The following is a 22,847-nucleotide window of genomic DNA, read 5'->3' on the forward strand; positions in this document are numbered from 1 at the left end:
CTTATGGTCTAAGTTGATGATAAAAAAAAAAATCGCGCCTAGGGGTATTTTACGTCGGATACATGAACTGGGCTCCTTTTGTAAGACGACTAAAAAATCACCGTGTATAGGCGGGTATTATTTTTATTGAAATAAGATGAAATCATTTATTCTGCAAATAGGATATTAATTCATCACTTTTAAATGTCTTTTTTGAGAACGCTAGAGTCGACATTTCCTATCTGAGCACCCTAACGGAAAAAAGGAAGTTTCAACCTAAAAACCAGTTACTCCATAGCATTATTAAACCAAACGTAAACTTACAATGAAGTACTTTAGAAATAAACCCAAACGTTACAACCATTGTAAACCCACAACTAACCCCATTGTAACTTTATTTCCAGGTGTTCAACCGGCTAAAGGATGAAGTACCAAAGTTCCGTCACAAAGTGGTGGTGGTACCAGCTGACTGCGAGGCGACAGGACTTGGTCTCACACTTACAGACCGACAGATGCTTACTGAGAAGGTATATATATATATATAAAGCAATGGAGTTTTTGACTTGTATTTGCATTTGTATCTAGTCCGTCGACGGATTGAAAAAAAATATTGGATGCGTATTTTTTCTTTGATCTCATAAACAAATAATGGAAGCGACACCAGTGATGTTATTAGCCCCCATTAAAATATATTTCATCATCTTGAGTGATTTTAATCTTCTTCACTTTTTAATGATGTGATAAAACGAAAAATACTCTTTTTTTTGGCAATCTGTCTCTGGTTAGATATAGTAGGTAAAGTTACCCTGACTGCTTAACTGGTAGTCGTAAAAAACAGTCGCTTCGTGCTTATTTTATATAGTAATCTGAATGGTTTATATTACAAAAAGTATATTTTACTATTGTTACAACTTTCTGTTGATCTAGATACAAGAAACTGCTGTTCTACAAGATCGGGAGAGATATGAATTCTCAGTCATTGACCTAGTTTGAAGTTAAAAAAAATCCTACTCTATATTTTAATTGCTCCATTAGCTAGCCTTTTTTAAGGCAGGGGAATCCTCATGGACATCCGCTTCTTCAAGGGCGGGAACGGCTAGTGACAGACTCTTACTCACTAAACCTGAACCGCCGTGCTACGTCATCCGCGTTTTTGTGTCGGTGTATGGCAATGCGTTGCAATCCTTCATACACTAACCGCAAGCTACATAATTAGTCTAGAAATCAATATTTTCTGTATCTTTCAGGTGAACATAATATTCCATTCAGCAGCTACTGTCAAATTTGATGAGCACCTGCGAGCAGCCCTCGCTACTAACGTCAGGGCTCCCCTACACCTACTGCGACTGGCTCGGGATATGAAGAAACTAGATGTGAGATCTTTGTTTTTTCTTCTTTTATAAGGAACAAAATATTTTTTTATTTCTTATAGGCCGTTTTCCAGGCACTTTTTTTCATTTAATCTGTGAAAAAAAAAAACATTTTAAATACTGCGTCTTCTGCCATTTAAAGTTTCCTAAAGAAATAAGCTATTTAATAATCTGTCCAAAGTTACTTTTTTCAGGAGCAAAACTCTCTTATGTGGTAGTCCTGATTATTAACTATCTGTGTACCAAGTTTCGTCTAAATCCGTACAGTGGTTTTTGCGTGAAAGAGGCACAAACATCCAAACATCCATACGTAAAAACTTTCTCCATTCATGAATAGTATACTAACAAAAACACAATCTAAAATGAACCTTATCCCCAGGTACTAATGCACATATCGACGGCGTACTCAAACTCCCATTTGCCCAAAATCGAGGAACGCTTCTACCCCTGCGAGGCGGACTGCGAACAGCTGCAACAGACGATAGACAAGCTGACAGACAGACAGATTGATGAAGTGTTACCCACGTGAGTGGTTTTATCTTTATAAACTCATTGAAATACTGGTAAAAGGTTATAAATGAGCTGTAGGGCTGGCAAAGGCCTATTTCCTCAAAACATTATAACCAGCTCGTCGCTAAACTACAACTGCAACAGTTGATCGATAGCAAGTTAAGCTACGCATGATACGGCCGGGCCATAGATGGGTGACCAATGGCATAACGATGTGATCCGAGTTTCGGAATGCCCGTTAAATTGTGGGTCCCGGCTGTTATTCATTCATCTGTGACATACGTTACGTAATCAGAAGTTAGGAAATCTGACTACCAGTCTAACTAAGGGGTATCGTGTTGCCGAGGTAACTGGGTTGAGGAGGTCAGATAGGCAGTCGCTCCTTGTTAAACCCTGGTACTTAGCTGCATCTGGTTAACTGGAAGCTGACCCAAACATAGTTGGGAAAAGCCTAGGACGATAAAGACTTATAGGCATTATTCTGATACATGTACCAATAATTGTTTATTTCAGTATACTCGGACCCTGGCCTAATACATACACATTCACAAAGGCGCTCGCTGAGAAGGAGCTGAGGGTTAACGCCGGGGATATGCCCATAGGTATATTTAGGCCAGCCATCGGTAAGTAACCCTTCAAAATTACTAGACTCTTTATAAAACTGCCTGCCAGAGCGAGTGTAAGGAGTGAGGAAACGGAAAATTAAGTGTCCACTCCTTTCAAGTCATGTACCCTAATTGGTAAATATTTTTGCTCTGGTTCGGCTTATGGCTAATGGCCTGCCAGGATCAGATTTCAAGGTCGAATTGAGGTGCTAATGTATGTATCTTGATGAGTTCCATGGTGGAAGTCGCTTGGAGACTGCCCTGAAAGTCAAGTCATGTGTTGCCTGAGTCATGTCCGTTTTCGTATTAAAAGCAATGAGTATCATTGGGAGATGCCCAAACCAAAAAAAAAATAGAGAGAGAGAAACCGAAGAACTAGTGATGTTTTTTGCATATTATTGAAATTTCTTTGGTGTTATGATTTCAGTGATATCGACAGCTAAGGAACCTTTAAAAGGTTGGCTGGACAACATGTACGGACCCACCGGAGTTGCAGTTGGCAGTGGTGAGCATCCCTCTAAAGACATGATAAAAATAGGTTTTTCCCGCAGACTCACTTGTTACAAAGCTCGAAAATGATCCCACGAGAACATAAAATCGAGATAAAAACTATCCTGTCTTAATCCTGGTTATAGGCATTATAGCCTTAGAAATTTCAAAGCCGTTCATTTAAAAGACTCAATTTTGAGCCCAATTACCCCCCCCCCCTCACAACCCTTTTTGCAGATAGAAGTAGCCTATGTCCTTTCGCAGGCTCTAGACTATCTATGTACCAAATTTAATTACAACCGGTTCTGGCATGAAATATAGACTGATACTATCACATTTATAGCATTAGTATGGATTTAAAGTCTTTTTTCATCAATTCCAGCGACGGGTATCCTCAGGACAGTACAATGTGATGAGATGGTGTCAGCAGACATTGTGCCCGTCGACTCCGTGGTCAACTGCCTCATGGTAGCGGCCTGCAGTGTACATAACGCTTATAAAGACAGGTTAGTACCGTATGAGACAAGTTTTTAGGTTCTGGGGGAATACTGTTCTTAAGTATATTAAATTATATTTCCGGGTATGTCCTGAATTTCATCTATACATACTTATATTTTTGTTATTCAGTTATATGTAACTACGAGCTGTTACCCGAGGACCCGCCCGCTACAAATCGAAAATGATGGGACAATAAAATCGGGATAAAAGTCTATGTGTTAATCCTGCTTATGAACTAACTGTGTCCAAATTTGGTCGAAATCCGGACAGTGGTGTTTGCGTGCAAGAGGAACACAAATCTATACATACAACCTCTCGCGTTTATAATATTAGTAGGATATCTTTGAGGCTTGAGCGATTCTCCTTAGCGTTTTTCTAGACCAATAATTAGGTTATGACGATAGCCAGGCTTTTGGGTTATTCGCTTCTCCAAAATTCTAATTCTTTGATTTTCGGAGCACCCGAACGGCCAGCTTAACAGCCAAAACTCTTGAAAATAACTCTGATTTAACCTAAGACAAGATACATAATCAATTAAAATATTTTTTTACAATAAATTAAACTAAACTAATATTTACATTTTTAAAACTATATCAATATAAAAAGAAAAAATATACATTTTTTACAAACCGTCAAACGATACTACCTAAGACGATATTGAATTATCCTCCTCAGTTCACCTCCTCTCGAGCCTCCGATCTTCAACTTCGTCAGCTCCGTTGAGAACAGGATAACATGGGGCGACTTCTTGACACAGAACTTGGAGAGGATACATAACTATCCCTTCTCAAATGCTGTTTGGTAAGTCTTCTTTAAGTATTTGTTGGAAAAAAGGTACAAAAACAGGTGAAGATTTGAAAATCAGTGTTAACAAGGAAGATTGTATTGTAAATTCAATGATTTTACAGAGAAATATTGCTCGGATAACCGAATTTCAATGGTATAGGTCTCACCAATGACAACCATGTCCAATGTATTGCGGGCTCCGTTCTGGTTAAGGAAAAGCATATAGCATCTTGTGCAAAACTTTGCTTGTTTTAAGTTTCGCCGTAATTTTTTATGCATGAGGTGTATAAAAATGAATGTGTATAAAACTTCGCTCAGTAAAAAGTGTATACACTACGAAAAACTTCACTAATAATTAAATGTTCTGTTCATTATCTATCCTTAGTGAAATTGAGGTCTGATGCTAAACTTTTCGTATTCTTCTTAACATTTTTAAATTGAAAATTTGGAATTTCATTGTAGATGCTTCGGAGAATACAATTAGTTAATTCATATTTAATCCAATTTCCATTCATTCATTGGCAATTGTAAATAGTGGATTGGGGCTCTGTAATGAACTTGTCGAATGAGGTCGATGACATAGTAAAGGTCTCGGGTCGAGTCTCGATGAGGCTGGCACAGAACAGTAGAAATAGGCACGAGAAAGGGGAGGCCTATGCCCAGCAGTGGGAGGATAAAGGCTGTGGATGATGATGATGAATGAACTCAACATTTGATGATATTGTTTTTAATTTTCAGGTTCATATCGCTACGGCTAACGAAATCGGCTCTCCTCAACAAAATATACATGCTGTTCTTACATCTGCTGCCAGCAGCGATGGTCGATGGCCTAGCTATGTGTCTCGGGAGGAAACCAAAGTAAGGAACTTCTATAAAAATAAGGTCTTATTTTTTGTTCAGTACCTGTAGGTACATTGTAGTGGAGAATTTTTCCCTAGGAAACTATTTCATAATGTTGTTTTTTACTATTTTGTGTGTTCATAATGAATAAATAAATAAATAAAATTGCGCGATGCGATGTTAGAAAAATTCCATGTTTTAATTTAACGCACTCCGTTTTATTTACATTAGTTAACTGCTTAAGTGTCAAGACGTAAAAGACATTCATAAATTTTCGTCTTCATATTGAAGGCATTCCCCACAATGGCAATGAACTGATTAAAAGAGCAGTTTGGAAAACACATTTTTCTTTACGAAAAATTGTTTCTTTAATTAATATACCTACAATAATTGACATAATCTCTATTTTATTACAGGATGCTAAAAGTATACCGAAAGATACACAAGTTCTCTTCTGTTCTTTCCTACTTCTGTACGAGGGAGATCTCCTTCTGCAACAGACGGACACGGGAACTCTGGGACAAGACTTCTGAAGCCGATAAGATGGTAAAAAAATACACTGTATGCTGTGTAAGTTTATGTGGAGAAGCGACTCGTGGTGCGGTGAACCAGCAGTCGGAGTTCGAATCAGATAAACAGTTTATAGAAGACAGAGATATTAGATTTCGATTTAAAAGTTTAAATATTTTCTATTCCTCGTTGTTTTATGAAAAAAAAAAAAAAAATTTAAGCGTAAAAATGCCAAAGGATTTTCAAAAACATTAATTGCTCGAAAGGTGACCTTGACCTTGATCAAAGATTAACCCCAATGTCACTGACTTCTATTATAATACACTTGAGCTCTTCCACCACCTGAAAATGTGGAAGAGAGACAATGCCCTACGTCAGGGCAGGCAAACCAATGGCACACTATTTTGGGCACGTCGCAGAATTAGGTATTTTAAGACGATCAATTAGTATTTATAATTATTATTTTCCAAATAATCAGAAAGTCAAAATTATTTGATGGCACGCGAGTGAACCCCATTAAAGTTTTTTTTAGAAAAAATGGCACGTTGATGCATAAAGGTTCGCCTACCCTGCCCTATGTCATTGATGAACTGTTCTGCTTCCTTTATGAGTGTGGTAGACCAGGGCCCCGATTCTGCTATTTACGATAGCCAATGAATGTATTTTGCAAAAAAATAATTGTCTATTTACTGTTTTGACCGTGGGTGTTCCGCCCTTTACTGAATTTCCAATTATTGTAAGGAAAAAGGCTAAGAATAATACGAATAGTGCCAATTTAATCCAAATCCCATTAATTCATCGGTCATTGTAAATAGCAGGATTGGGGCCCAGAAGTTCCCCTTACATAAGTCGCTGTTGTTTTTCAGTTATATCCCTTCACAATGAGCGAAATGAACTGGGGCGAGTATTTTGAAGACTACATGGTTGGTATCAGAAGGTATTTGTTCAAGGAGAGCGATGACACACTGCCACAAGCCAGGATTAAGTGGAAAAGGTAAAAAGGCACTTTTGTCTATTTCTTTTGGTGTTCTAAAACTATTTATAGTAAATAACGCTCTTTTACACCTATCCCTTGAGGAGTCCAAAGTACTAGAGTCAGCCAGACGCGCAGAAAATGCGCGAGCGATCCCGTGACTCAGGCTAAAGTAGTAGAAGGGGCCCGGGGTTTTTTTAGTTGGTGGAAGTCCGACATATCTCCGCGCCGTGCCCTCGACGTGGGTTGAAGTCATTAGGGTTTCACCCCGGATAAACAAAAAAAGTAGATAACACTTAGGGTATCATGGGGATATGGCGGTATCACAACGACTAAATACATGAAAATGGGATAATATTTTTTTGGTATAGCAGGGGAATTCGGGTAGACTCCCACCTCGGGGGAGGAATCGGGTAGTGCCAGTCTATTACTTACTAATCCTTAACCACCGTGTTATGTCATCAGCGTTGTTAAAGTCAAAGGCAAAGTCAAAGTATATTTATTGCGTTGATTGAGTAGGTTACAGGTGTTAAATAATAATCCAGTACTACAATCAGCCTATTTAGGCATACAATAATTAAATCATAGTCGGGCAGGAATATAATTACAAACTTATGCTACATATATTAAAAGGTGTACATGTTTATATTTACATAAATATATTTGTTTTATTACCTACTTTATTTTCTAAAAAATCCGTAATCGTGTAAAAACATTTTTGTGACAACCATTGTTTTAATTTTAATTTAAACAGTCTAAATGGAAGTTCTCTTATAGTTTGGGGTATTTTATTATAAATTTTAATACACATAAACATGCAGTTTTTATGATATAGGGTGGTTCTACAACCTGGTACAAATATCTTGGTGGGATCTCGTTTGCTGAACACATTTTTTTTAGAGGCTTTTACAAATAGCTGTGGATGTTTTCTTACAAATATTCCAATTTCCAGTATATAAAGTGAGAAAATTGCCTGTATTTTAGTTTTTTTAAATAGTGGTTTGCAGGAATCTAAGTGTGTGTTGTGTCGATGTATGGCGATAGGGTGTCAAAGTTTTGAAGCCTATTCTTTTGGTTATATATTTTGTATCGTATCGTTATATATTATGCTAATTTAGCTTTTTTTCTCAGGTTATACTATCTGCACCAGATAGCAAGATTCATTTTCTTCGTCCTGGCGCTGTATGTCTTATGGTCGATATTCTCACTACTTTGGTGAATAAAGGTGATTTTAAAATAAGTTAGGTTTAAAAATCTCTTCAAACAATAAAATTGATTTTCTTTTTATTTATTGCTATTTTTGGGAAGGTTTTCAAAAATGGTGATAGTTTTTTGGGGGTTTTAAAAATGTAAATTATTCTTCACTGTCAGTTACGGAGCCACCATTTTAAATATGGCGGATTTTTTTATGTTTCGAAATGTTTTTTATCAGCCCGGTTTTTAACTAAACCTTTAAAGACCAAAATCTTTTGTAACATAAACTTTAAATTTAAGAATAACTTAGGATAACATATCGAAATGTTACCAAAACTATTTTTCATTAAACATTATGCTATCTTTCCACCAGAACCTTAGGCCAAGCGGTATTTTTTCAATCATTAACGGCAAACACTCAAAGCATGTAAATGACAGGTCAGTCACTTGACATAAAGAAACGATATTTTCATACATTTGAACGACATAAAAATGAGATTGTAACTATAAAAATAGTGAATTGACTTGATATTGATGAGTGCGTTGCGAGGTATGTCTATTTAAAAATCAATAGAATCGCTTTTAAAATGCAAACCGTTTTAAACACTTGAAGCTTGAAACTGGCGGCCTACCACCATCTTTCATACTGATGCATTTGTGAAAGAAAGACAGCGTAATACAGGGCGTATAGGCATCTCTTTCCCACACCTGCAAATGGTACTTTGTGTCATGATAGTTGACTCATACCTTTATACATATCAAAGTTGTTAAATTCCGTCCTTAAAGTAATTTTAATTGAAAACAGTTCAAAATACATGACAAGTTAATTGTAAACAAAATAGGTTAAGTATAATAGTTTTTAAGTTTTGTAATTATAGTTTAAAGTGTAACGTTATATTTTATCCAAAAATAAACAATTTAATGATGATTTTCTGTTTAATTTTTAGTCATTATCAATATACTTATATTAAGACCTACATTTTAGGGGGATTTAATTATTTTTTTCTCATATATCATATCTGGCAAATGGCTAAAATATATTAATACAAGGAACCAGCTTCTAAAATAGTTTTTCAAAATAAGCTTCAGGCTTGCAACTATTTTTTAAATAAAACAATGTTCATATATTTTCATATTTTTTTATTAAAACATAAACCACTTCACAATGAATAAGGGAATTGAGATTCAATACAAGTCCATATAAAAAGCGGGTAGTTTGATACACTATATTGCTAATTTACTCATTAATTGAACCCTTTTAATAAGATTGTGTAATAAACCAGTCTTAGGGGTATCGTGTTGCCCAGGTAACTGGGTTGAGGAGGTCAGATAGGCAGTCGCTCCTTGTAAAACACTGGTACTTAGCTGCATCCGGTTAGACTGGAAGCCGACCCCAACATAGTTGGGAAAAGGCTAGGATGATGATGAGGTTTTGTAGTTAAATACAAATAATAAAATGAAAAAATCTCGAACTAGTGACCCCTGGCTATAGATACCAGTTATTTTAACAATTAAGTTACCGGCGTTACTGATCAATATTTTGATTTGATTATTGCACCGAGTCACGTCTTATGACGAGAATTGCAGTCGCAGGTTCAAATCCTATCTGTGGTTATTTTTTTTTATTATACTATTTGTATTTTATAACAAATACTACCTGATTCTGCGTTTTGAAATAATTAAGTTGAAAATTAGCATTATAATGTAATCACAAATGGCGTCTAATTATTATTAAGAGAAAAAATACTACAGGGATACAAATCAGTCAAATTAAGCTTCAAATCAAAACAATAATATCAATGGTGGTCAAAATACTTTTACTGGTGTTCAGCTGTCAGTGAGACCCTGACCTTAACACAACTTGGGACTAAGACATGATTTTTCGAAAAAGTAAAAAAATATCCAAAATTGTGCTAGATAATTCTAAAGAATATCTTCTATGGAATCTTTTCTTTCAAGTCATACATAATTGTAATACAATTCAAAAATTCACCATATATAAATATAATTACAAATAACTAAAATTGTGCAATGTAAAAGATGTACAAAATTTTTAAGTCTTTTCCTGGATGGAATATGTATGAAAGACTACAAATAAACTTACAAGACTATTTTGATATACAAATTAGACGTGATTTTCAAGAGTTTTAGTATTTACATATGAAAAGATAGTTCACAAGTCCCGATTTTTCAATCGTCAGATAACTTTTATCTGAGGAATAGATATGGCCGACATATTTTTGAGATATTTTCTATACAAAAGCTGTCAAAACGTCAAGCATATTCGGCGAATAAAAGTTATCTGGCGATTGAAAAATAGGCCCTAAGACAAATTAAAGTTACAATAATTAAGTAACTAAAATGTATGAGTGTGACCCAACGAATGAACGGATAGCCGAGTGGTTGAGATCACTACGCCAAACACCGGAGCGCGTCGTGCCGCGGGTTCAATCCCGCGTTGGACAAGCGTTTGTGTGATCCACGAATGCTTGTTTAGAGTCTGGCTGTCTTTGTGCATGTGATTTGTATGTTTGTGAAACCCCCCGCTATACAAGGAATAAACTTCTTACTGCGGGAGTCGTATTAAAAAAATAATTAAATGTCAATACCATACATTTTAGGGAAGCCTGACATAATTAGCTTGTAGACATGTTAATTACCTACAGAAACTTTTAGAGTCTGATAATGTATAAATCTCATCTAATTTGTAAACAAAAATAAACCTACGGAATGTAAAAATCACTACAAAATATTTTTCTTACACTATTATTACAAATTATGTTAGTAAGTGTTTACATAAATGCTTTATAGAGACCATACATATATATCAAGTGAAAATAAGCCTTAAACATTGAGTTTATTGTACACACTCCCTTATATTAAGTTTGTATTGTATTGCTATGCGATGCTTTAGATATCACAAAATACATTTATTTAATTTCCAAGAGATACCGTACTTATCGAGCTTCTTAATGAGATTCGTAGCTAAATGGGTGATAGATATTTGGGTGATTTTAAGGTTAAGCTGTGCTTGCCGCGATTGATCTATGGATGGGGAAACAACGACTGTCATACGTCAATCTTTGACAGTCATTATGACAAGTCTGTCTAGCTGTGTTATAAAGATTAGCTTTTGTGTCAACTTTATTTAAAAAAATACTGGTATTAAACTGAATCTCGCAAATAACTGAGATTCACAACAATATTTTAATGAGGAATTCCATTTTACACTATGCTTCTAGTTACAATATTCGTAAAAAAAACTATAGCATCGCATAGCGTACAGTTTTCGTCTTCAGTATAAAAATATTAAAAACTACACACACGACATTTAATTGCAGGTACTACATACCTAAAACTATTATATAAATATCAGTAGATAATTTCATGAACAGATAGTCTACCTGTTACCGTCACCTCATAAAGAGTAACGGAGACAGTAAGACACGGCGTCCCTTTTCCACGATTACAGAAGTTTTACTTTAAGAGGCAACAATAGGCCTTGTATTTGTCTTAATTATAGTGTTTTACTAGAATATCTTTTAGCTGCCTTTATAGGAAAATATTCGAGTTCATTTTTTACTTATTTAGATGGAACATAAATAATAAAACACAGTTTAACACTTTGGCACGTTAGAATATAAATATTGGAAAGAATAACAGACATTGTTTCAAGTTTGACGGCAACAGTACATACATATTATATGTATGTAGGATATTTTCCCACGTTTTTATAAACTCACTTTCTTGTTTGTTTCTCAACTCAACTCAATTTTGAGGCACTTCCCGATAAGCCTGCAGGCTGAAATTCTTCAGGGTAGCTTCAAACCTGATGCCAATGCAATTTACATTAATAAAATTTGAATGCAGTGATATTTAAAAAACGTGGGTCTTTAGATTTTTTGTAATCAATTAATTTTACAATTAATACAATGGAAAAATTTAAACCGCAGACGATCTGATGACTAAATGCACCAATCGCTCTCCCTTCTTCCCGAGGTCAATGACTTAGAGTTCAAAATCGTCCATGGTACTGTGTTACATCTAACTCACCAATGTCTGAAAATCTTAACAATATTTAGACCAAAGTTATAAATATACATAGATATGTTATCACGATATGTGCTGTGATGGTACTCCCGGTACCCGGATATCCGTACACGAGCGGGTCGGGCCTCAAACCCGGGTAGTTAATGTCCGGCATTGGCGATTCTGGAAAGGTTTTTGTAGATATAGAATAGTTCTATATTCTATTTGGTTAGGTGAATGATTGTTAGTATAACAAATTACACAATTTAGTAAAAGGACTAGAAATAAAAACTAGGATCAGGATTCTACCAGAATACTAAAATTATAGATTTACAAGCTTTTTTTTGGTTTTTGTTTGTTAGTCAATGTGCATTTGTTCACCAACTTTCTTTGCTAAACTTACCTATATAAAACAAGTAATAACAGTTGATAAACACCTAGAAATCAGCTAAACAACTTTATATTATAGCATGCATAAAAATATTACTTTAAATCCGATAATTATCATCAAAATTCGTTGATGACTGCCTCTAATCCTGTTACCAGACGAAACTAAGAATGGCTAATAATGCAAAAAAAATAGTTTACAATAATAAAAATTGCAAATAAAAAGCTAAGTTCAAGATTAATGCAAATAAAAACAACACAAAAACAATCGTACAACAAGAATACTCAGAGCCCTTAGATAAGTTATACCTGTGTTTTTACAAACAATTATATATCAAACTGATCAAATGTATGGAAATGACAATTCTTTCTGCCAATTGAAACGGTTTGAGTTGTCCGTTCAATATATAGGAGCGATGCTTCATGAGTAACTTAATAGGATAACTGTTTGACTTCAAAGTCGGAGGTTCTAAAATTGACAAGTTTTTCGAAAGACTCGCTTTTATGATACTACAAAGTAAATGATTGCCTGATGACCTTCGTGTACCGGGGGCACGGTAACTCTCGGACAGTCCCGCTGCCAAGACTCGTCCTCCGTCACCCGTAGACTTCTGATATCGCGACGTCAGAGGTCTAGGGGCGTTTAAACTCTGATTCCTGCTAGCTTGGAGGAATATAAGTTGTCTAGGGGCTACTAAAGGCAGTACAACTCACCTTCGTCCGGCGTACGCTACGTAGATGACGAGGAGAGTCGCCAGCGTGCCGGCGGAGGGGGCCAGCGAGGCGGCGCCCGCGTAGCGCGCCGTGCCACACGCGGGCGGACACACCGGGATTATCGACTCTATGCAATACATAATAAGCATGCTAACAACATATGCAGAAATACGAAAGAGGCATGCAATGCAAATGTATGCAAGTTCGACGCACAGCAGAATGACGAGTTTAGACACAGCAGAATATTGTGGACGTTATTTTATTTAACGTAAAAATATATATTCGTTATTTTCTTAGAAGTCATTCTGTAAATATCAGTTTCAAGTGGAATAAACAAATAAATAGACATTTTAGATAGTCATTAAGCTGAGTATCAATCTTGCATATGAGTTTAAATATTGCTTCTGTGCATAAGAACTTGTAACTTTGTATGGAAACACTGCGTTTTGAATATTCATTGCACAAAAGCAGTATTCTTAATAATAAATAGGGTTTTGTTTAAGATATTTGATGGCTTGTTTCAAAAGGCCGTTCAGATTGATAACTGCATGGATAACTGCTGTCAAGTGGGTGCAAGCGTTTATGTGATTCACGGATGGTTTCGGAGAGTCTTCTTAAATATTCTTGAAAATCCCGCGACACATGGATTTAATTCCTTACCGCGGGAGTAGCTTTTACTAAGTTTTATTGATTTATTTATTAATGGGATCTCTAAGTGACTTTACAGTGTAATATAAAACAGTAAAATCTAATCTAAAATATAAAGCAAATAATCAGCCTTTTAGAAACTTAGATAGGTAAACCAAAATTGTATAATTGATGTGTAGTGTTTCAGAATAATTTATCCTGGTAACTAATGTCGGTGGTATTACAGCATTCTCGTTCACACAAAAAAAAACAAAGACCAGATACCATTCACACCACATTCAAGAAAGCATTCGGAGATATCAAAATCAGTCGCGACACATACGTACAATATGAGGAATACTTTAATTGTGACTTATCTAACTAAATTGCTGTATGTTAAACATATAACATTCTGATCCTTGGCAAGAAACAAAAGTAATTTATCTGAGAAAAGGTCCTATCTACAATATCCCCTGTTTAATTAATTAAAAGTTTTTCTGCATTATGAGTTTTATAGTTGTGTAGTGTAAGAGAAAATTACATTTATTGCTAAAAAAAAGCAAATAAAAATAGAAGGAACTATAAATTTGATCTCATACATGAATTTAGTCTATTAAATGATGCAACAGTTTAACCATGTGTATTAATCGGGATCGCCCGACTAGTTTCAGACCCAACCGGAATCCTTAATCATGAGCTGACACTGCGATCAATACGCGTGAGTATACCGTTGCATCATATTAATAATAAATTATCCTCAAAGTTATGTCAACGAATAGAAACTACTTATTTTGTAGATTATGAAGTAAACATTGGCGGAATTACATATAGTTTTCCCTATAGCTTCGATTTAATATTTTTATAGTATTACGCTAAGCTAGCGAGCGATAAATAGGTTTATGAGCAATTATTCAACAGACCTGTCACCAATATTTAAAATAAGACTATTCTTAAAACGAGACGGCACACTAGCGCCATCTGCCTTTTGATAGCACGGATAGCCGAGTGCTATAGATCAGGCCAGAAATTGAGCGCGACGTATCGCGGGTTCGATCAACGCATATGACAAGCATTTATGTGATCCACGAATGCTTGTCCTGAGTCTGCGCATGTGACTTGAATGTTTGTGAAACCTATCGCGACACAAGAGTAGGTGTAAATTGGGATTTCTGGATCAGAAGAGATCCAGAAACACCCAATTTAAACTACCATTCACTGTATTCAGAAATAATAGGTACTATTTACTCGAATATTCAAAGGCATATTAGTAGCTATTTATGGAGTGACCAGATCATTCTTTTGAATGAAATGAATGATGGTATGAATTGGGTGTTTCTGAACCTGCATATTAAGATGAATAGATAAATATAGGAGCCAGTAGATCGACCCCACTTTACACCTACTCACAAGGATTCAATTCTTTAGAGCAATATCTATTTTAAATTGTACCACTCCTACAATCTAACTTGAAGTATAGGTGGTAGGATTTAAGGACTATTTTAAAATGTATTATTAATAATATTATCCACTCACCGACTAATTCAACTTGTCCCTCGTCTGTCCCCAGCTTATTCTGAGCTTTGCATTTGAAGATACCGTACTGGCGCTTCTCAATTGTGATCACTCTGATCGTCGTGTCCGTGAACTCGTCAGCGGTCGCGAAGTGAGAGATTCTGGGGGATAACAGGAATGTTAACATAAATAAATTATGTTGGAGGATCTGTTGTCCGACTTCAAAAAGGAAGAGGTTGTCAATTCGTCGGGATTTGTTTTTTGTTTGTTACCTCAGACCTTCGGATTGGATGAACCAATTTTGTGGATTACTTTTTTCATTTGAGCTGTCATTTGGTTCCAATAAATCTCATCGTTCGACTCATTAGTTTTCATCGCGTGAAAGCTCGCTTAAAATCGAAAAAAATCCCACGGAAACATTAAATTGGGATAAAAACTCTCTATTTCTAATTCTATAAATCAATCCTGATTATTAACTATCTGTGTACCAATTTTCGTCTAAATCCATTCAGTGGTTTTCGCGTGAAAGAGAAACAAACAAATATACATACAAACTTTCGCGTTTATAATATTAGTAGGATTGAGTTACAGATATAATTATACAATAGATGCCGCAAATGCATGTAACTTTGCGTGTCTAAACGCCAACCAAGTGTCCAGGATGGTCGCCGCTACTCCGTGCCCGCGCGTGTCGTAGCCGGACGAACAAAATTTCGAGTACTCAAAGGCAAGAACATATTTAATATCACAGGTAAGTCATTTTAAAATAATATTATCAGTAAATTCTGTGGTAAAAAGTCGGCACGCTTGGTTCCAATACAAATCGTGATACTTGTGTCATCTATTGTATATTTATACTAGCTGACCCAGCAAACGATGTTTTGCCCAATAAATTATTTCTAGTTGTATGTATTTTTTAAAGCTACAGTATAAAAAAATAAAAACAAACCATTTCGTCCAAAAAATTAAATTAAAAATTTTAGTGTGAGCAACCCTTATCACTTAAGGGTATGATAAATAGATGTTAGTCGATTCTCAGGCCTACTGAATACGCATATAAAATAGGTAAAAATCGGTTAAGTCGTTTCGGAGGAGTACGGTAACTAACATCGTGACACGGGAATTTTATATATTAGAAGATCTGTGGATTAAGTACACGATGGTTGTGTGTCTACCTGTAATGCTGGTTGTTGGACAGCTGCACCTCGTCCTTGAGCCAGGTGATGGCGGGCGGCGGGTAGGCCTCCACGTGGCACTCCAAGTCCATGTCGTATTGTAAGGCCTATAATGTGATGAGTTTATTATTATCATGTTGGAGAGGATCTTGGTTTGGTTTTGTGATGATTATGGGTGGTGTAGTAATTGTTGTTATAGTTCTTTTAAATTAAAATAAACAGCGTTTTTTGTTTGATAAAAATGTCACAAAAAAAAACTTTATTGAATGCATTTAAACGGTAATTTAGGAGCAGGGGAAACTACGTAAAACGACGACGCATAGTATATGATATAGAATAATTAATTATGACGCATGTATAAAATAATTAAATTATATACTTTATCATCTTTTCAACCACCAAAATACGTCTTTAGCAAGTTTAAACACACAAACACACACTCCTGATCTATTTCCTTTACTTTATTACGGGTTACATCATACCTGAGCCAGTCTAGGTCTAGGCACAGTGACTACGGGCGCGAACTCGACTTCTAGATTGATATTCCTGCGCGCGCCCTTGCCAACACCGTTCTCTGCCACGCAGTAGTATGTGCCGCGGTCTTCCTTGTGAACAGCCGCGATTTTCAGGATGTTTCCTCTGTTGAATGGAAATAATGTGATTAGTTTCTGCTTGTATTATAAAGTGGATTAGAAAAGAAGATGTTAACAAATTTTCGATATATTCAGTGAGTCTTTAGAGGTATTCTTATACTTACACTCTTAAAAGGTTTACTGTCTAAAGAGTTTTAATATCTTTTTGTTTCGTTACTGACTGTTAAGCAGAATTTACGATTCTTTCTATTTATTAATTCCTCGTATCGTGGGGGGTTTTAGAACAATTCAAGTCGCATACACAAAGACACCCAGGCTCTGAACAAGCATTCGTGGATCACACAGGCGCTTGTCCTACACGGTGATCGAACCCACGACATATCGCGTAGAGTGGATCTGGCGTGGTGACCTCAACCAATCGACTATCCGTACAGTCTTCATGATTGATTTAAATTAACTAGATTTAAACTTAATATACTTATTTATTACCATTAATTCGAACTTTCACACACCATTATTTCTATAACAATGTAAGAAAGATCGCTGAGAGTTCAAAATCATTACTCTTGCAAGGACCAAGGATATAAATTAATCTACCTGTAGATGGAGCCACCGGTCGGCAGGATGGCGTTGTTCTCACGACGCCAAGAGATCTTCGGCAGCGGGAAACCACCCGAGTAACATTCCATTTGTACACCTGAAGATGAAAAACAAAAAAAATATAAATACGTACTTTAATCTATACTAATATATAAAGCTGAAGAGTTTGATTGTTTGTTTGAACGCGCTAATCTCAGGAAGTACTGGTCCGAATTGAAAAATTATTTTTGTGTTGAATCTATACTAATATATAAAGCTGAAGAGTTTGATTGTTTGTTTGAACGCGCTAATCTCAGGAAGTACTGGTCCGAATTGAAAAATTATTTTTGTGTTGAATAGACCATTCATCGAGGAAGGCTTTAGGCTATAAACCGTCACGCTGCGACTAATAGGAGCGAAGATACAATGGAAAATGTGAAAAAAACAGGGTAGGTATAAATCATAACTTATATCTTCTACCCACGGGGACGAAGTCGCGGGCAACAGCTAGTTTACTAATATTATACAAGCAAAAGTTTGTATGTATGGATGTTTGTTTTGCTTTCACGCAAAAACCACTGAACGGATGTAGACGAAACTTGGTACAAAGATAGTTTATAACCAGGATTAACATATAATAGGATATTTTTTGCATATTGCCCAGTAGTGGGATATTATTAATGGGACAAAACCTCAAATACCACATCGATTTTTCGGTTAGTGGTAGGATCCCAAGACTTAGTCATAGGATAACACTTACTCTCTCCCTCGCTAGCGACTAACGACCGCGTCGAGTTATCAGATATGATGGGCGGGCGTCGAACCTGCAGCTCCACCTCCGCTGTGATCTTGTTACTGATGGACATGAGAACCTGGCACTGGTACCAGCCAGCGTCGTTCTCTTGAATATCTTTAATCTAATGAACGAGAAGTAATGATTAGTGACTAAGTTTTGTTAGGTTTCGCATGCGTTTAGGTTGATTATCGCGGTAAAATGTAGGTTTTAACTTTAGTTGCAGTTAAAGTTGTCCTTACTTACTATTTCAAAAAAATCGGCTTTGCGGTTTAGCCGTGACAGAAACATTAACAAAATTACTGATGGATTTATGATTATGGTAATGTATGTTAAAACCAGAGACAATTATGACAAATCATCATTAGCAGTTAAATGTGGGAAATACTCCTTGATTAAAACATCAATATTCAATTTCAGTTCGCATCCGTTTGGGAGCTATGATGCCACATACAGACACACGTCATCTTATAACACCCCTCTTTTTCCGTCGCTGGTTCTTCAGACCTTCAGCCGATCCATATAAGATGCGACATTTAGCTTTGGAACTTTTTCTCAAATTATTTTGAGTTTCCAGTCAGTTCCGTCCTTGTAAAACACTGGTACTTAGCTGAATCCGGTTAGACTGGAAGCCGACCCCAACATAGTTGGGAAAAGGCTAGGCCGATTATGATGATCTCGAGGTTCTAGTATCACCAGTTTGAGCTAAGTAGTTTTCGAGGTGCAGTTTATAAACAGACTTACCGACAGGGTAAAGGTTGCAGTAGCATCGTCGAATCTGAGAGAGAATCGGGAATCTTTGATGATAAGACCAGCATTACTGGATAAGGGGATGGACTCCACCGTCTTGTAGCGATCGTATTTTACCTGAAAAGAGTATTATTAGTTAACAACATATATTTGAAATAGCAAAAAATATTAACGGGAACAGGGCCCAAGCTGCCGGTGGTTAGGGCTCCAGAGAGAGGAACCTCCTCACGATACGTTCCGTGTCAAGAAGTAGCGCTTTTTAATGAAACTCTTAGTCCAGATGCCTAACGAGAGCCTCCTAAGATGATAATTATACGACAGCATGTTTAGCCGATTGTTTGAGGTTACCACGCCAAACCCAGTGTGTGCGACGTGTCGCGGTTTCCATCCCTGCGTAAGACAATCATCTGTGTGATCGACAAATGCTTGTCTTGAGTCTGGATGTCTTTGTGCATATGATTTGAATGTTTGTGAAACCCCCCGGCGTTACAAAGAGTGAATACCCTAGTGCGGGAGTCGTTATAGTTTATTTGATCATAGGTATATAAATACATGTCCTTGATACAACATGCACTGATTAATCGAAACTTCGCTGTCAGTTTATTACACGAGACACGGTGTAGGGCTGAACATTAAGAATTAAGGAGAAATATAGTTTTTTAATAAAAAAGTTCTCTCGAAATATATACCTGCGCTTAAGTGAGACCGCGCTTACCTGCGCTTAGATGAACTTAACAACAAACTAATAAAACCGTTTAATATGTATAATCCATACTAATATTATAAATGTGAAAGTATTTGTCTGTCAGAAAAGATATAGGCTACTTTTTAGCTGGAAATAAGGGTTTAAAGGGGGGGGGGGGTAATGAAGGTCAGAGTCTGATTACTGTTTATATAAAATAATGAAATGTGAGCACTGCTTTTACAGCACAAGTTCTTGGGTATTTTGATTTATACATCTGACAGATATACATATATTGCACATAAAGTACACCCAGGCACAGAACGAATAATCGTGCTCATCACATAAACATATGTCCTGGGTGGGAATCGAACCCACGACCTCGGATATATCAGTCAGGACCACTAACCAAAAGATACAAAAAGCCAATCTATATAATTACATAAAACAATTCTACATCGCCAAATAGACAACCCTGAGACAAAAATTAATGAATCTATAAATTGTCCCATTACATAGGTGTAGGTATCAAATCATTTCATACAGTCAGTCACAATACAATTGTGTATCAGTAAAGTCACAGACCATGATCTAACACTAAGCTAGTCATTACATTTTGTAATTAACAGTTAAGCCATTTTAGGTTTAGAAGTTTCTAATTTGACTAGTTGATAGTTTAAACATTGTGATATTGTTCAAGGAGTATTAGTAAGTACATTATAATAATAAATCTATACTAATGTATAAAGCTGAAGAGTTTGTTTGTTTGAACATGCTAATCTCAGGAATTACTGGTTCAAATTGAAAAAAAATATATATTCATAGCTGTTGCTCGCGACTTCGTCCGCGTAGTTAGAAGATATAAGTTAGGAATGTTTGAACGGAAGCCCTCGAAGATGAATAATTTTCCCTGTTTTTTTCCTCATTTTCCATTGTATCTTCGCTCCTATTAGTCGCAGCGTGATGGTATATAGCCTGAAACTTTCCTTGGTGAATGGTCTACATATTCAAGACAAAAAAAAAACAAATTGAACCAGTAGTTCCTGATATTAGCGTGTTCAAACAAACAAACTCTTCTGCTTTAAATATTAGTAAGCAAGTAAGTATTCTTTTATTTGTTTATTGGATGCAATTTTATCCTTTACTCAGTTGAACACCAAGCCTTTATACAGTATCTTGTGCTAATAACATTAACATTAATTACTTTTATCAAATGTGAACTTTAGCCTAAATGTATTGACAGTCAGTAGCATTTGTTGTTGGGAAGATTTCTTAGGAAAAAATAATGAGTTTTATAAAAGTTTCTTTTTATCATTATAGATAGTTTGATAATAATTAAGGCCTCTGTATAACGGACCTATGTAATCATTTAAAATGCTTGTGTCTTGCCATGAAGATACAAATAATAAAAATATTCCACAATTTTTACAATATGCCATCTAGTCCCAAACTAGGTGAAGCTTGTTTTACAAGTGCTAGATTCAGATTCTTTATCGTTTTTTGTACCAACAAAAGATTTCATGAATGTTGAATTGGTATACATGCAATTGAAGGATTAGTTTCCTTGCAGGATTTATTTTATAATACATACCCATATCACTGGAAAGTCTTGGGCGTAATGGACGGAACAGTCCAAGTCCACTTGACTTCCTATATCACGGATCTGTTCTTGTGTTATGTGTGATATAGTCGGAGTTCTTTGTGATGATACTGAAATAAGAATTGGAATTTGTATTAGAGTGAAGTAGATATTTGTGAATTCGACTTTTTTGTATGGACCTATGTCAAAAACATTAATTAATGTAAAACAATGATAAATATAACAGCCCTTTTTAGTTTAAACAATTAATGAATATTTATAAGAGGTCAGATTGTGGCTTTCCGTTGATAAAAGAGTTTCTTGAATGCGCTCATCCAACCCTTACCCTTACCATTATGTGGAATCATATAAAAATAGCTTTTTTAACAGAGTAGTAAAGTACAAAAACTTCAAAAATATAGAAGTCTTAGAGATAGAACTTTTAAAATAGTGAAACCATAAAGTCATTTCTTCCTCAGGAAACTGAAATATTATTACTTTCATCATTTAAGTCATGGTAAACATTAAAAACATTCCGTAATTAATAATCAAATCAAAACAATAATTTGATATTGTTTAATTTTTCGTAAAAGGTTACGCACATATCATCAACTAAATTTATAAAAATATAGGACTGTGAGTAATTTTTACGTCATATTTGACCATTGATCCGTTTGAAGTCAGTTTAATTTGCATGTAAGTGTCAATAATATTAACAAAAGGTACTCGGACGTATATTGACGCGCTAGTTTAAATATTTTTTCGTCATTCTATTGTTTTACTTAAAAGATAAGATATTTAGAACATGTAAGGAAATACATCAATAGCTTATTCTTTAGTTTTGATTTACAAAACTAGTTTATAATGATCAACGAAACGAGATGGGTGTGTCAAAACTAGGAAAAAATATCACTCGTAAAATAGGCGTGGACCAAAAAAGTACGCTAAACTACGCCATTTTAGCATGCCAAAATTGTTCCTTTATATATTATACCAGGAATTTCACTTACCAATCGTTGTAAAGCACAACAGTAGAGTTAAATTTATTAAGTTTGTAAACGCCATCGTAATCTAACACTGTTTTACAACAACAACCGAAACGCGAGTATTTTTTTGTTCCGTTTGAATGGTTTGTTTGAATGTGAATGAATGACTCTATTTGTGTCTATTATGTTGCCATATAAAAAAGTTTTAAGCTCGAATTGAATAAAACAATTTTGTAGTTAAAGATAATAACTTAAAGATGATTTAATTATTCATTTTGATTTGATTTTAGGGATCGTTAGTACAACACATTAATTAAAAAATAAACAGTTACTTTATTTATTAAATTATTTCGTAAAATTTTGGCTACATTCATAAAACTCATTCAAGTTTAGAATGAACGAACTATTCAATAAAATAATTCAGTGACACGGAATGCTCTGCCAGCAAAGCAGTCTACGTGTACAGTTTGTGCTATTCGACACAAGATGTCGTAATTACTTGTGTCGTTTGTGTATTAGTTCGGTAGATGGCAGTTTAATATTTTTTCTTGATCGATAAATAATTAAGCCAAAAAGTGTATTTAATTAGGTTGTGAAGTCTCTATTTCTAGCTTATATTGCAAAAAAAAAATTACAATCATGGAGGAAAACATATCGTAAGTTTTTTTAGAACACATAGCTACGCAA

General features: G+C 35.4%; 2 protein-coding genes across 4 annotated transcripts in view; one reads left to right on the plus strand and one right to left on the minus strand.

Moving 5' to 3' along the window:
• Window positions 1–8,602, plus strand: part of LOC113498879 (fatty acyl-CoA reductase wat-like) — a 29,786-nt gene extending 21,184 nt beyond the window's left edge. For all 3 annotated transcript variants that reach the window (XM_026879041.1, XM_026879042.1, XM_026879043.1), the window contains exons 5-15: window positions 384–506; window positions 1,227–1,352; window positions 1,729–1,874; window positions 2,373–2,482; window positions 2,892–2,969; window positions 3,336–3,459; window positions 4,127–4,252; window positions 4,976–5,095; window positions 5,494–5,623; window positions 6,454–6,581; window positions 7,692–8,602. In XM_026879041.1, coding sequence (XP_026734842.1) covers window positions 384–506; window positions 1,227–1,352; window positions 1,729–1,874; window positions 2,373–2,482; window positions 2,892–2,969; window positions 3,336–3,459; window positions 4,127–4,252; window positions 4,976–5,095; window positions 5,494–5,623; window positions 6,454–6,581; window positions 7,692–7,779 — 1,299 coding nt within the window. In that variant the 3' untranslated portion in view covers window positions 7,780–8,602. The remainder of the gene's footprint in view (window positions 1–383; window positions 507–1,226; window positions 1,353–1,728; window positions 1,875–2,372; window positions 2,483–2,891; window positions 2,970–3,335; window positions 3,460–4,126; window positions 4,253–4,975; window positions 5,096–5,493; window positions 5,624–6,453; window positions 6,582–7,691) is intronic.
• A 3,019-nt stretch (window positions 8,603–11,621) lies between these two features.
• On the minus strand, window positions 11,622–22,322 carry LOC113498592 (lachesin). The gene is made up of 10 exons (XM_026878662.1): window positions 22,185–22,322; window positions 21,187–21,305; window positions 18,908–19,030; window positions 18,131–18,287; window positions 17,389–17,488; window positions 16,681–16,837; window positions 16,199–16,305; window positions 15,045–15,184; window positions 12,885–13,011; window positions 11,622–11,966 (listed from the first exon to the last, which is right to left on the minus strand). Exons 1-10 carry the CDS (start codon window positions 22,237–22,239, stop codon window positions 11,945–11,947), a joined length of 1,107 nt encoding a protein of 368 aa, XP_026734463.1. The 5' UTR covers window positions 22,240–22,322; the 3' UTR covers window positions 11,622–11,944.
• Window positions 22,323–22,847: the final 525 nt, after the last annotated feature.

Source organism: Trichoplusia ni, chromosome 11 (assembly GCF_003590095.1).
Source record: "Trichoplusia ni isolate ovarian cell line Hi5 chromosome 11, tn1, whole genome shotgun sequence".
In the NCBI taxonomy this organism is placed as follows: domain Eukaryota; kingdom Metazoa; phylum Arthropoda; class Insecta; order Lepidoptera; family Noctuidae; genus Trichoplusia; species Trichoplusia ni.